Source organism: Nansenia antarctica, assembly GCF_963989245.1.
Source record: "Nansenia antarctica genome assembly, chromosome: 4".
Taxonomy (NCBI): domain Eukaryota; kingdom Metazoa; phylum Chordata; class Actinopteri; order Argentiniformes; family Microstomatidae; genus Nansenia; species Nansenia antarctica.
Genome location: NC_137689.1, coordinates 68,356,206 through 68,369,642, shown reverse-complemented (window position 1 = coordinate 68,369,642; position 13,437 = coordinate 68,356,206). Strand labels below are relative to the sequence as shown.

Genomic DNA, 13,437 nt, shown 5'->3' with positions numbered 1-13,437 from the left:
GAGAGGGACTAGAGGAGACAGGCAGGAAGTCATTGACAGATTTTAAGAATGTGGAGTAGTGCTGAGGTTTTAATTGGTTAAGATAACACCTTCATGCTAGTAATATACTATATAATGTATATTATATACATTAAAGGCCCGCCACAGGCTCAGTTTCTTCCCCTCAGCTGCCAGGCTGCTAAATGACTCTGGCTTCCCCCTCCCCCCCGCCTCCAAGCCTGCCCAGGACTGAACATGCACTGGACCTGAAATAACTCTGCACTGCACTTTATATACAGCACTATCCATGCACTGTCTGTCCTGTGTTTGTCCTGTTTTTGCCTGTTTTTGCATTTGTATTTGTACTTGTTTTGTTCATGTAGCCTATATGTGAAAAAAGCATAAATGCACCTTCTGTAAATGCCAAAACAAATTCCTATATGTGTCAAGCATAATGGCAATAAACGTTATCTGAATCTGAATAATATGTGACAGCAGCTGGTGAAAGCGGGAACAAGTCTGCAACCAATCAAAATGTTCAGACTTTTACTCTGAAAAATGTAAATAAATGTCAACGTTGCTGAAAATCAATGACACACTCACTAGTCAAGCCAAAATATTGCAATGCAATGAACTACTACCTAGTTAGTGTAGAGTAGTGGGGATAAGTTACACCTAAGTTACACCTACACCTAGTTAGTGTAGAGTAGTGGGGATTACTCACGGAATCCATTGCATTGCAATGTTTTGGCTTGACTAGCGAGTGTGTTGAAACTTTGAAATGTATTTACATTTTTCTGAATAAAAGTCTGAACATTTTGATTGGTTGCTGACTTGTTCCCACTTTCATCAGCTGCTGTCACATATTGTCATAATTTGCTATACTACATAAAGCACCTGTAAGAGTCATCCTATTAAAACTATGGCTGAGAATTCCAGTTTAGTTTAACGAGTCCCTGTTGGCTATGTAGAGACTGGTCACCCAAGCATAGATGAGGGGAATGTTCCGGAGAATAACAACAGAAAAAACCTTTAGTCGTTCCTCCAGAGACCTGTGCTCTCTCACACGGAACACTCCAGAAGGTCGCGACACAAATACTTTCACAGCCCTGCGACAACAGGAGAGAGGGAGGGAGGGCAGAGAGAGAGGGAGGGCAGAGAGGGAGGGAACGGAGGGAGCGAGGGAGGGGAGGGAGGGGAGGGAGGGAGGGAACGGAGGGAGTGAGGGAGGGGAGGGAGGGAGGGTTGTGTGCTTCAACTGACTATATAACCACATTATACTAATAAATAGAATAGAATGTATGTGTCCATCTGCTCTCTAATATGACTTTGAGACTATTCAATTCTATAACAGACTGGGTACACCTAACTAATGCTTCTTGATCGGGGACTGACTTACATGGCAGCGAACCAGGCACTATCCTGGTCCTTTGTTTGTAAGCGGTGGAGAAGGGCATCAAACAGACTGGAGAGGGAGGGGCTACCCAGCACCAGAGCGTGTCCATCTTCTCCCGTTACTAGGCAACTCAATGCAAAACAGGCCGTCTGGCCCGCCTCCGGCCCGGCGACCTCCCTCATCAGCGCCTGTAGACTGCCGACCTGGTGGGTTACAGAGAAGAAGACAGAGGGGTTTGAGGGGGCGGAGCACACCAAATCAGCACCCCCCCCCCCGCCCATAAGAAGGATAAGAATTTTAATATAAATCTGTCCCCCCCTACCTAGAAAGTGTAAATGATCTACTAAGATGTGTAATTGGAACCCTGAAGGAAGACAATGGTGAACGATGACACCAGAGCTTTTATGGACAGTATAAACACAGAAACAAACTATAAATGGACACCTATCAGAAGTTGCCAGCCATATTATCTAAGTCTCCATCGAGAGCCTTATGGGAGCTTTTTTTTTTTTTTTTATCACACATAACATGTTTTGCGGCGCCTCACCAGTTGGTCGTCCTCGGCAACAGCCAAGATGAGGCGGCGGCCCCTCGCACTCCCACACAGACCACCCACAGCAAACGCTGCGTTCATAGCCGTGTCTGTTGAAAAATTACCAAAAAGGCCAATTATGTAATATCATCAGCATCTTCCACCTTCTATGGTTACACATTCTCCAGCTGCATTTCGTTGTCTGGGACTTGTACTCTGCGATGACAATAAAGTTGAATCTAATCTAATGTAATCCCAGAGCACTTAAGCCTCAAACTACAGTCAGCCGACAGCATCTGCTCTGCTAGTGAAAAGCGAAACTAACTAAAAACATCCCTACAAGCTCTCAGCAGCGCATATACAGCCAACAACACAGGGGATCAGTGTGTGCACGCATCTGTGTGTGTGTGTGTGTGTGTGTGCGTGTGTGTGTGAGCGCGTGCGTGTGTGTGTGTGTGTGTATGTGTGTGCGCATCTGTGTGTGTGTGTGTGTGTGTGTGTGTGTGTGTATGTGTGTGCGCATATGTGTGTGTGTGTGTGTGTGTGAGTACGTGTGTGTGCGTCTGTGTGTGTGTGTGTGTGTGTGTGTGTGTGCATGCCAGCCTGCGCGTGTGTGTCTGTTTTGCCCTGTGTTTTTGTGTTTTAATGGTTATCCAATACCATACATTCTTCTTCTGTGGCCTACAGCTACAAACATGAACACGTGCCAATGACAACATCTTTAGAAACCAAAACATCCCAACAAAACTCTCCGCTTTCAATCGTGCAGACAGGGAGCACATAGCAGGTGTGTGTTTCACCCTGAGGCCTTTAACACACCGGATGCCTGAATAAACGCAGCGCGTGTGCGTGGCGGAACTGCTGCGGCTCTCACGCTTGCGACTTCCATACTTGTCTTGCGTGTGTCTTCTGTGGCTCTAACTGTGGAGCTGCTACTGCCAGCCCTATCTTTGTACATTGATTTTTGCCTGCAACGAGCCTGGCATGCGGAAAAAATAGGCGAGAGAGCCCTAATCTCTAGACGGCGTGCCGCGCTGTATGGCTGCTCTAACCCGTTAACACGGGCGCCGAAATGAAACGCACACGCGCTGCTGAGGTTGACGCCTGCGGGTGCGTTCGAGTCGTAAGATCTTCCCCACCCCCACAGTCCTTAGCCCTGACCTGTGTGGCGGTGTGCCAGGCATTGGACCAGGCAGCCCAGGATTCTGGGGGCAGCGGGGTGACGTAACAGGGCATGGCAGGCCACCTCACACAGGGTCAGCCGTGCCAGGGTCAGGGCGGCGGAGTTGACCGTGCCCTCTCTCTCCTGTCCCTGGTCCAGGAGGGTCAGCAGGCCGTCCAGGACCTGAGCGAACGCCGCCCGGTCGCTGAGCAGCCACCCACGCCCGGCCGAGCTCTCCGCCTGAGGAGAGAGGATGCAGGACGGGGAGGGTCGGTGACGGGGATGGGGCTCCTCCTGGTCTAACCGGATAGGGTTCGCTCTCTGGGTTGGTTCAGTAGTGCAATGGGCAGGGTGTTTGAGCAAAGGAATAACCAACACATGCGTGACACACGCGCACAACATACGCACGCACTTACGCATGTACACACACACACACACACCCACCCACGCACACACACATAGGGACACACACACACATGCAGGCACACACACAAACACACACACGCACAACATATGGACGCACTTACGCATGTACACACACACACACACACACGCACACACACATAGGGACACACACACATGCAGGCACACACACAAACACACTCGCGCAACATATGGACGCACTTACACATGTACACACACACACACACACACGCACACACACATAGGGACACACACACATGCAGGCACACACACAAACACACACACACACACACACACACACTCCTTCTCACAATAATGGGGTGACCATATCTGTTACCAGAGATGCTATGGCACCGGCAGCATTCATCACCACGTCTGGGTCATCTCTGGTCAGTAGCTGACCTAAGGCCCGGACAAGGCTGCTGTCCCCCTCTGGAGCCTGGGTCTGAAGCTCCAGTGCAACCTCCTCTCTCTCCACCAGCACCCCCAGCAGATACGCCGCTGTGCTACAGAGCCTGGAGGGGAGAGGGGGGGAGGGGAGGATGGAGGGAAGGAGGGAAGGAGCGAAGGAGGGAGGGAGGGAGGGAGGGAAGAGTGAGGAGGGAGGAAAGGAGGAAGGGAGGGAGGGAAACATAAAACAGCATTCTCCACCTGTCAGGTGATTTGTGGAGCCTACAAAGTAAGCCTGAGCTGCCACATTGTAAAGGCTGACTTTTATAAGAGCTCGTGATGGATGGGAGTCCTCAGAGCCATGGTTATACACCCACACACACACACACACACACACACACACACACACACACACACACACACACACACACACACACACATCCCAAACGGTAGTCAACTTGATCCTCCTCTTCAGATGCCAGTCAAGTGTGTGAGTGTGAGTGTGAGTGTGTGTATGTGTGTGTGTGTGTGTGTGTGTGTATGTGTGTGTGTGTGTGTGTGTGTGTGTGTGTGTGTGTGCGTGTGTGTGTGTGTGTGTGTCTTGCTGTTAAAGTACATACTATATAATGCACTAGCCAGCACAGGTGGGCTTTTCCCGAGAGTTCTGCTGGGGAGCCTTCACATGCATGCTGTTTGAAATACTCCTACTCCTTGGCAGTTAATGTCTGACTCGACTTGGTATTCAAAGTGCATGTTATCATTCTGCTGGTAGAGACCTGCAAAGAGCACTTGACTGAATAAATACAACAACCATGTTGGCCTTCACACTTTGCATTTACATTCCCAGCAATCTATACATATTCTACAGGCCTTGACATCTACACAGAACCTCAGCCTTGCCCAATGCCCACGGGGCATGATGCGACATGAAGAAAAACAAGCAGGAACAAAAGTTGTGGTCTCAAAATGTTCTGTCGTTGTTCCATTACAGTGTCACATGACCACTCACCATGAGTCAGAGGAGCTGAGTAAGAGTCCCAGTGCTCTGATGTAGCTCTCTCTCTCAGGGTCCTGGAGAACCTCCTCCACCGCGGTGTGTCTGCTCTGCTGTACAGACCGAGTCAGGCCCTCCAGAGCTGCCTTCACATGGGCAGGGACTGGGCACAGCAGCCTGGCCAGGGGCTTCTCTAGGTGGCATGGGCCTTGGCACGCCATGGGGGGGTTGGTTGTATCCTGGACACAGATTAAGCCTACTCCTGGAATAGCCAGTGCTTTCAATGAGGCTTCATGCAAGGGAACCTGGTTTTTTAGTCGAGAACTAACCTGCTTAACCTGGGTCCTGGAAACTGTTGTTGTTTATGAGAGTCTATCTTCAGGGTCCCTACTGTGCCAAGAGGGGGTAGGAGTGTCCAGTTCTCTCTCTCTCTCTCTCTCTCTCTCTCTCTCTCTCTCTCTCTCTCTCTCTCTCTCTCTCTCTCTCTCTCTCTCTCATACATCAGAATACTAAATTCCAGTCCGTACACAATTAACATTTGACTAGTGTTAGACCCACCGGCTGCAGGGGTTTCCACAAAGTAGGGTAGGTCAATACATATTTATTATTCCGAGTTAAATGTATAGGCTACACTACATTCCATTAAAGCAGGTGCGCGATGAATCATCCGATCCTGTAGCGCTGCTATTTTGCTGTCGAGCAAAAATAAAGTGCAGTTGAAAAATCATTGCAGTCGGTCTTTGCGCTCCGTCAAGTCTTATTAAATTCTCGGCAAATCTAACGGCACATCATATCATACCAGGCAGCAACCCAATCTCGGTTGCGTGCATGCATCCGACTCCGCACCATGAAATCGCAAATCGGGTTAAAAAGTCGCGGTTATTCCATAATATGACCCGAAGGAGCGGTCCGTGTCCAGGGAATGTTAAAGTAGGGAGGTTGTTAACACACACACACACACACACACACACACACACACACACACAGAGGGAGGTTGTTAACACACACACACACACACACACACACACACACACACACACACACACACACACAGAGGGAGGTTGCAGGGAGGTTGTTAACACACACACACACACACACACACACACACACACACACACACACACACACACACACACACACACACACACACAGAGGGAGGTTGTTGGGTCGTAAACGTGACGGGCTCTGGATGCTCCTATCTCTTGTTCCACAGGCTGGCGGTCCCAGCCCACATCACCATGGTGACGTTGGGGAAAGGTTATTCATTTCCATTTTACTTCGGCAAATATTAAACCTGTCCACACTCGTTTCCACCTCTACCCCGTATACAAAGGCCAAATGCTATCGTAAAACATGTTCTTATTGACTAAACAATGACTATTATCCTACCTTTGATTGAGGTTTTTGCAATTTAATAACCCTTACAGGAGTCTAAAAGGCATGCCCTCACAGTTAAATCCAATCTATCATTTTCTGTGGCCAGCCCTCTAGGCTTTACCATGTCCCTGGACTAAATAACGTTTTTAATCGAGAATATCTATTGAAGATGCATCAAAATCTAGGATTAGTATACTATTAATCCCAGGAAAGCAGCCCTATGGGTCTAGGGGCCATGAAAGTGTTCAGCCTCTTCAACACAGCCTATCAACCAGCAAAGTGGGTACACAAGAAATAAAAGAAAACCCCATTCAATTCATCATAAATCGTAGGTTGCCCCAACACTTTCTGAGGTGTAGGCTAATACCAAGAGGGCCTCATAAAGTACCATATCTAACGCACATCCAGGAAGTCAAACGGTTTATTATTTTATTTCATTTTTTCATTTTACAGTGAAAAGAGATGGTCAGTTATTCCCAACTGCCCTCCCTCCCATTCACATACTTTAGCTCTGTACTCTATGTGATTAATGCTTTTATTCTTAAAAAACAAAACAAAATAAGGAATTCTGACACCCAACATTCCCTCACTCTAAACTCCCCCCCTCCCTCTCTGACAGATAATAATAGGTAGGTAAGGGGGGGGAGGGGGTCAAAACAATTCAGTGCACAGTGTTATCCCATCCACATACATACAAAATAAACATACACACACACACACATAATAAACTATCAACAAGTTCATCACCTGTTTGCTTGTTACATGCGTATCTGAGTGTTTGTCAAGTTCCATCATCACCTCCTAAGACACAGGAAGACACACGTTGAGGTGTGTATGTATACTACACTTAAGGGGGAGGGGGGGATTTAGCATAATTTAAGCTATATGACCACTTTGACAATAGAACAAATATTTATTTCATTGACTTGACATGTAGAGGACAAAAAAACGTGGAATTGATATCAGGCCTTTCGTTATACGATCCCACAGAACAAACTGCTGTATCATTCTCTTCAGAAGTAGTCCTGGGCTGTGTGGGTTTCAACTCTCCCCCAGGACGTCCCTCAGGTAGGAGAATTTAGTGATGCTGTGTTTGTGAGCATCTGGAAGGGCAACTGATCCATCGCATTGAGAGAGACACGCACGCACGCACACACACACACGCACGCACAAATACACACACACACACGCGCACACACGCCCACACACACACGCACACACACACACAAATACACGCGCGCACACACTTTTACAAGTGATCCAAGTCCAAAAGCGCTAACCAATCCCCTCCCCACAAAAACAAAATGGGCCAAAAACAAACAATGGGGGGGGGACGACAAAACAAAAAAACACAGAACATAAACTTAACACTCTCCCCCAACCACAATGTTCACCACTTCATCAGCGTCCTTCAGTCCACAATGGCAGCCAACACACAACACTGGTAGTAGTGTGACTCAGAGCAGTACAGTACATCTGCTGTGTGTCTGTCCGTCTGACAGAGCCTGACCCAAAAGAGGTGAGTGTGTGTGTGTGTGTGTGTGTGCGTGTGTGTGAGGAACGTGCACCAGAGGTCCACCAGGGAGCAGTACAGTGAAAAGGTCCATGTCCCAGTTGTACCCCCCCCCTCCACAAAACTGGTAGGTGTGGGTGGAAAGGAGAAACATGATGATGGCGACAACTGTCGAGTATCTATTGAAGTCCGAAGAAGAAGCCCGCACGGGTCGTTTTCGTCCGTGTGAAACGTCTTCTTGCCCCAAACATACAAATAGCAGCAAGTAGAGAGCCCAAGGGCCTCAAAAAAACAATTACAATTCCCATCATCCCCGTTGACATGTTAAGCAAGCTATGGAGATTTGCCAGTTCTGGGAAAATAGTTTTTTCTTTTTTTCCTTCAATCTTTCCCACCCGACCTATTAACCAACCAACCAACCAATCAACACTGCCCTCTGTCATGATCTCAGTCAGTCAGCAGATTTGTTATTTTTCCTTCTTCTTCTTTGCACTTCATTTCCAAGTCTCATCATCCCATCTTCTTCCCCTATCCCCCCCCCCGCCCCCCAAATCCCAGGTGTGTGTATGTGTGTGTGTGTGTGTGTGTGTGTGAGAGTTAGTCCGGAGATCATCGCTCAGGTTCGGACTCCAGCGCCAGGACCCTTTTGCGTTCGCGGCACTGCTTCTTGTGGGCGGGCCAGTCCCTCTGCTGACACTGAGAGCCACAGTACCGGGCCACCTGGCACCGGCCGCAGATGTTGAACTCTCTCAGCTGGGGAGAAACAGAGGAATACAACAACATTAGTCTGATGGTCCACATGGGACTATGGGTGACTATGGCTGGGTGGCTGGGGGTGACTATGGCTGGGCTGTTAGTCTGTGACAAGTGCCGACAGCTGTGACGGTGACAGGTCATCTTTAAACAGCAGAGCTGAGTTAGTTTGCTTTTGTACTGCAGCGATAACCCACAGGGCCAATGGAAGTAACCGTGAGGGTAGGGCTAGGCCTCCGTACATTGTGCCACTACGTAATCACTGATCTCGCAATCGGATTGGTCAAAGCAAGCTTTCTACTGCATTGCTTTGTCCAATCAAAGTCATGTCAGATCAGTGATACCTTCAAGGAAGGGATGCATTGGAAGAATATTTAAAACAGGGTCCAAGAAATTAAGTCAAAGAAATAAACCAATTGAACAGACAGTCAGTCAGACAGTCAGTGTGGGCTCTTGACAAGGTGTGTCCCCCCCCACCCCCACTGCTGTGGGGAGCAGATATATACCCTACTCTCGATGAGAGTGGGCTCTTGACAACATGTGTGTGTGTGTGGTGTGGTCCCCCTCCCCCACACTCCAGTGTGTGTCAGTGCAGCAGCAGCAGCAGGTACGTACCCTCCTCTCGATGAGCGAGCAGGGCGGGTAGTGACACTCGTAGTAGGTACAGGAACACTCCTCCTCCTCCACCAGCTCTCCGTTAGCGTTGTAGTAGCGGGTGCGACTCAGCTCCAGGTACTGCTCCTCCACCGGGTCAGCCGGAACCTGCTGGATGGCCAGCCAGTACAGAGACTGCTCTCTGGAGGGAGGGAGACAATAACACAGTCATTTAAAAACAAAAACACGGTGTGTGTACATACCTTCAAGTCACATGTACAGGTAGGCCAAATACTGGTGAACGGAGTCTGAAAAGGGATGTTTGAGCGTGTCATTGTCTCTGAGACCACTGCATTTACATTTACACCATTTAGCAGACGCTTTTATCCAAAGCGACTTACAATTAGAGATTACAGGGACCGTCTCCCTGGAGTAACTTAAGGGCTAAGTGCCTTACCCAAGGGGACACTAGTGGCAGTCATGACCTTCTGGTCACCTGTCTAACTCACTGTCCACTGGGCCACCACAACCCTACTGCACTGATCTAAATGTGTTCGGCTGGGCCAGAGTGGGCTACTTTCATTTAATTTAAGTCATTTAGAAGACACTTTTATCCAAAGCGACTTACAATAAGTACATGTGTCTAAGTGAACTACACAATAGTCATCATAAGTAAAAACCTATGATAAGTGCCATAGGCAGTCCCAGAGATGGAGGAAAAAAATAAACCGTTTTTTTTTCTTTTTCTCTTTTTTGGGCGATTTCAAGTTCTGGTAATGTAGGGTGTTGCTACTTCATCCCACACCACCACTTATTCTGTTCTCTCACTCAGAATAATGCATTATGTGCCTACGTCCGTACAGTACACAGACAGAACAGACAGACAGACCAGACAGACAGACAGACAGACACAGACAGAACAGACAGACAGACACAGAGCTCTCCGGAGGGGGCACTTGCAAGAAGAACAAGAAGAACAGGGTGAGCACATCTTCTTCATCGTGTGACATTTAAAAGGGATGGTTTCAGCACCTGGTAATGTTGTGAGATGATATTACACCTAAACATGAATGTAGGCTGAACCACCCCTTTAATAGACATGTAGGCCACTGAGAGACCTGGTGATGTTGTTGTTTTTTTGTTTTTTTTTGCTGGTCTCATTTTCTCTCCTGGCGTGTACAGTAAGTGCGATCGAGTTGGTTTACTATATGCTTGTTTGCACTGACTCCTTTTCTCTCACCGGGAGAAACCCCCTATCATGTGAATCATATTAGACCAAACCAATGTCATACGGCGGTATTAAAGTAGTTATAAAGGAATGGGAGGTATTTAATAGTTGGGCTATTGGGATAGCTCGGGTGACTGTTGTGAACCAGTGTATAACTAGCTTCTACAACAGAGCACAGTGACACCCTGACCGTGCAGTGTTGCAGGCGTCAGCAGGGACGCACCCGATTCGGCTAATCATGGTTTTGAAGATCAGTTCATTAATCGATCAATCAGGTGCAATATCATCGACAACCCGGACCCCCAGGAGTGAGGACCGACTGGTTCAGCAGCCTCTCCTACCTCTGCTTGCTGGAGAGCTCCTCGGGCTTGGGGCTCCAACCCACTGGGACCAGCCGCAGGTTGTCCAGACGGTTGTCAACGGTGACGGAGTTGATGTGGACGACTTGGAAGCTGGGAGCGATGCCTCCTCGATGCTTCTCCCTGCAGACACACATTCAAATCCCCCCGTCATGACTCATAGCCAGCTGGTCTGCTGCATCACTCCCAGAATATGGATCATTCACCATTTAAAAGGCAAACCCCCCCCCACACCACCAGTTTAATAGATTATAGACAACCTATTTAGAGGTTAGTCTATGTGGAGTTGGTGGGCGTGATGTGATATGAAAATGCCAATAAAATGTGATTGGAAAAAAGGATGTATTCAGGCACAGATTGTGTGTGTGTGTGTGTGTGTGTGTGTGTGTGTGTGTGTGTGATTGCAGGAGGAGGGGGGATGGGTGATGGGACACCGACTCACCAGAGCAGTTCGTGCAGTGGCCTCCCTGCCCAGCGTCCTTTGCCAATGTCGAAGGCATATGCAAAGATCTTGGCCCCGTTGCCGTCTGCATCCACCTCCATGCGTGCCTGAGAAATGTCACATTCAATCTGTCATCCCAGGTCCTCTCGTACAACGCAACAGAAACCTGCTTTAAAAAAATAAACCTCACCCATCAACTAGGCTCCCAGGCTTACCTCAAAGGCATAGTTTTCTACCAGTGGTATGTCCTGTTCATCAATCAGCGTGTACTTGGTCTGCGAGAGAACAAAATGGTTATTATTATTGCCACCTGTCACCAACCAAAATGTTCCAGTAGCAAACGTTGTACATGTTGTTTTTCTCCTCAAATAGCAACAAGCCCAAATATATATGGAAATAAATCTCTCTCTCTCTCACACACACACACACACACACACACACACACACACACACACACTTTCCCCCCCAAAGCAAACAGAGTGACTTCAATCAGGGGGACGGTCAAGTCAACAACTGGTTGTTATGTTAGGGGTGTGTGAGATGACACTATAATGTCGATCATATGACCCGACGACACGCGTGATTGGAAGTTCGGATCCCCTTTGAGTAGGTAGCCTAGTACGAATTTTTATAGATAAAACACACGAGCCTTTTAAGAATGCTTAACACACTAACAGCCTAGAATTCCATCCTTCATCTGGAACACAGCGCGGCAGTGTGTTAACGTTGGAACGTTGGAATCATGAACCAACCAATCATTTTCCAGCTAACTAAACTGACAACGCTGCAAGGCAGGCAGGGTGACATGTCTATATTCATCAACTAAGCCCTTTTGTTAAGTGACGACCACCACGACCATTAAAACAAGTCTCACAATCCGTCAGTTTGGCCTGACTGATGCAAACACACACCACATAATGGCTCCATGTCAACAGATAAGACATCCGATGTGTCTCACGATGACGACGTTTGGTTTGATGGCTGGCTTAACGGTCAAATGTACAGATTAAATTGAGTTTATATCCACCCCCTCCCTCCCTCAAACGTGGACAAATGACTATCCTGCATTTGGCACACTACCGTTACTCGTCAGGACTGTCATACCGGTGCTCCACTAGTCACGTTGCAAAAAAAAGGTTCCTGGCTGGAGGAGAGAGCGTGGCAATGGCTTCCTACCTCATTAACCAGGATCTGACATAGCGACGCTTATAACAAGCCATCTGATCCTGCCATCCGATTGCACTAAGCTATTGTAACCATAAGCATTTATTCACATATTAACGAATAGCTTTTTTATTTCGAAACTGTCCCAGATGACTTTCATTCCCTCTAAACCGAGGGTGATATGATCATGGGAGCTAGTAGCTCGCTGGGCTAACCAGAGCTGGGCGGCTTTGGGCTTCGTGAGATCGAGAAAATAGCGAAAATAGAACGCGAACACACTAAAGGCAAAGCTAAGAAAAATATGCCCTGTAACTTGTACAATTTCACATTCTTACAGACACCCGTTGCTATTGTTTAAATCTATTCGATGTCATCACCTATCTCCCATGCATGAGCCATTTTGTAAGAGCGTTTTTGTGATCCCCTCCCCTTGTCGCACATGGCAGCCCTCGGATAGCAGCTCACCTTCCCGGCCACACGGCCCAGCCGAACGATCCCCAGCTTGAAATCCGACATCGGGAGAGCGGCGTGATGACGGGGGCTTAACTGTACGAACAGGTGAGGCGATCTCCACGTTGATTAACTCGTCAGGGCGACCCCCCCCAGCCCCGATTTTCTGCCAGTTTGGTTAAATAGGGTCAATCGTTGCCCGGTTCTTGGTGCTCCCCACCCGCTAACAAACCTCCGTGACACACCGCTGTCGTAGCTAGGTTTGGGAGGAGGGAACCAAAAGAGGCTACAAACCCCTAAACCAATGAGGGTACAGCTTGGAAAAAATATGGTCCAATCACAAGTTTGCATTTCACCCCTGAAATGAAGTTGTTCCCGAACGCTGATCTAGAGTCAGTTGTATCTTGCCCGAATGATACACTTGATAACGAGAGGGGTAAAACCAAAAGCAGACCCAAGATCAGATTGGCGCAAAGCCTTGAAATAAAGGTGTCCGGTTTCGATTGTCCAATCAAAGAAGGGGATTGCTTTGTAGCACCGCCCATCCCTAGCCTGACGGCATGACGTTTCCATTGCTTCTTCCTGTGTACTTGTACTCCGACACTCGTCTGTCATTTTAGCGCGAAAACAGCCGGGGCTGGCTTTGCCGGGTGACAGCGCTGGCCGGGTGACAGCTAGTGG

General features: G+C 48.2%; 1 protein-coding gene across 1 annotated transcript; it reads right to left on the bottom strand.

The window, feature by feature from the left end:
* Window positions 1–8,375: 8,375 nt before the first annotated feature.
* zmynd19 (zinc finger, MYND-type containing 19) lies at window positions 8,376–12,903 on the bottom strand (the record flags this gene model as incomplete). Its single annotated transcript, XM_080530154.1, has 6 exons — window positions 12,772–12,903; window positions 11,358–11,417; window positions 11,143–11,249; window positions 10,683–10,823; window positions 9,135–9,315; window positions 8,376–8,519 (listed from the first exon to the last, which is right to left on the bottom strand). Exons 1-6 carry the CDS (start codon window positions 12,820–12,822, stop codon window positions 8,376–8,378), a joined length of 684 nt encoding a protein of 227 aa, XP_080386280.1. The 5' UTR covers window positions 12,823–12,903.
* Window positions 12,904–13,437: the final 534 nt, after the last annotated feature.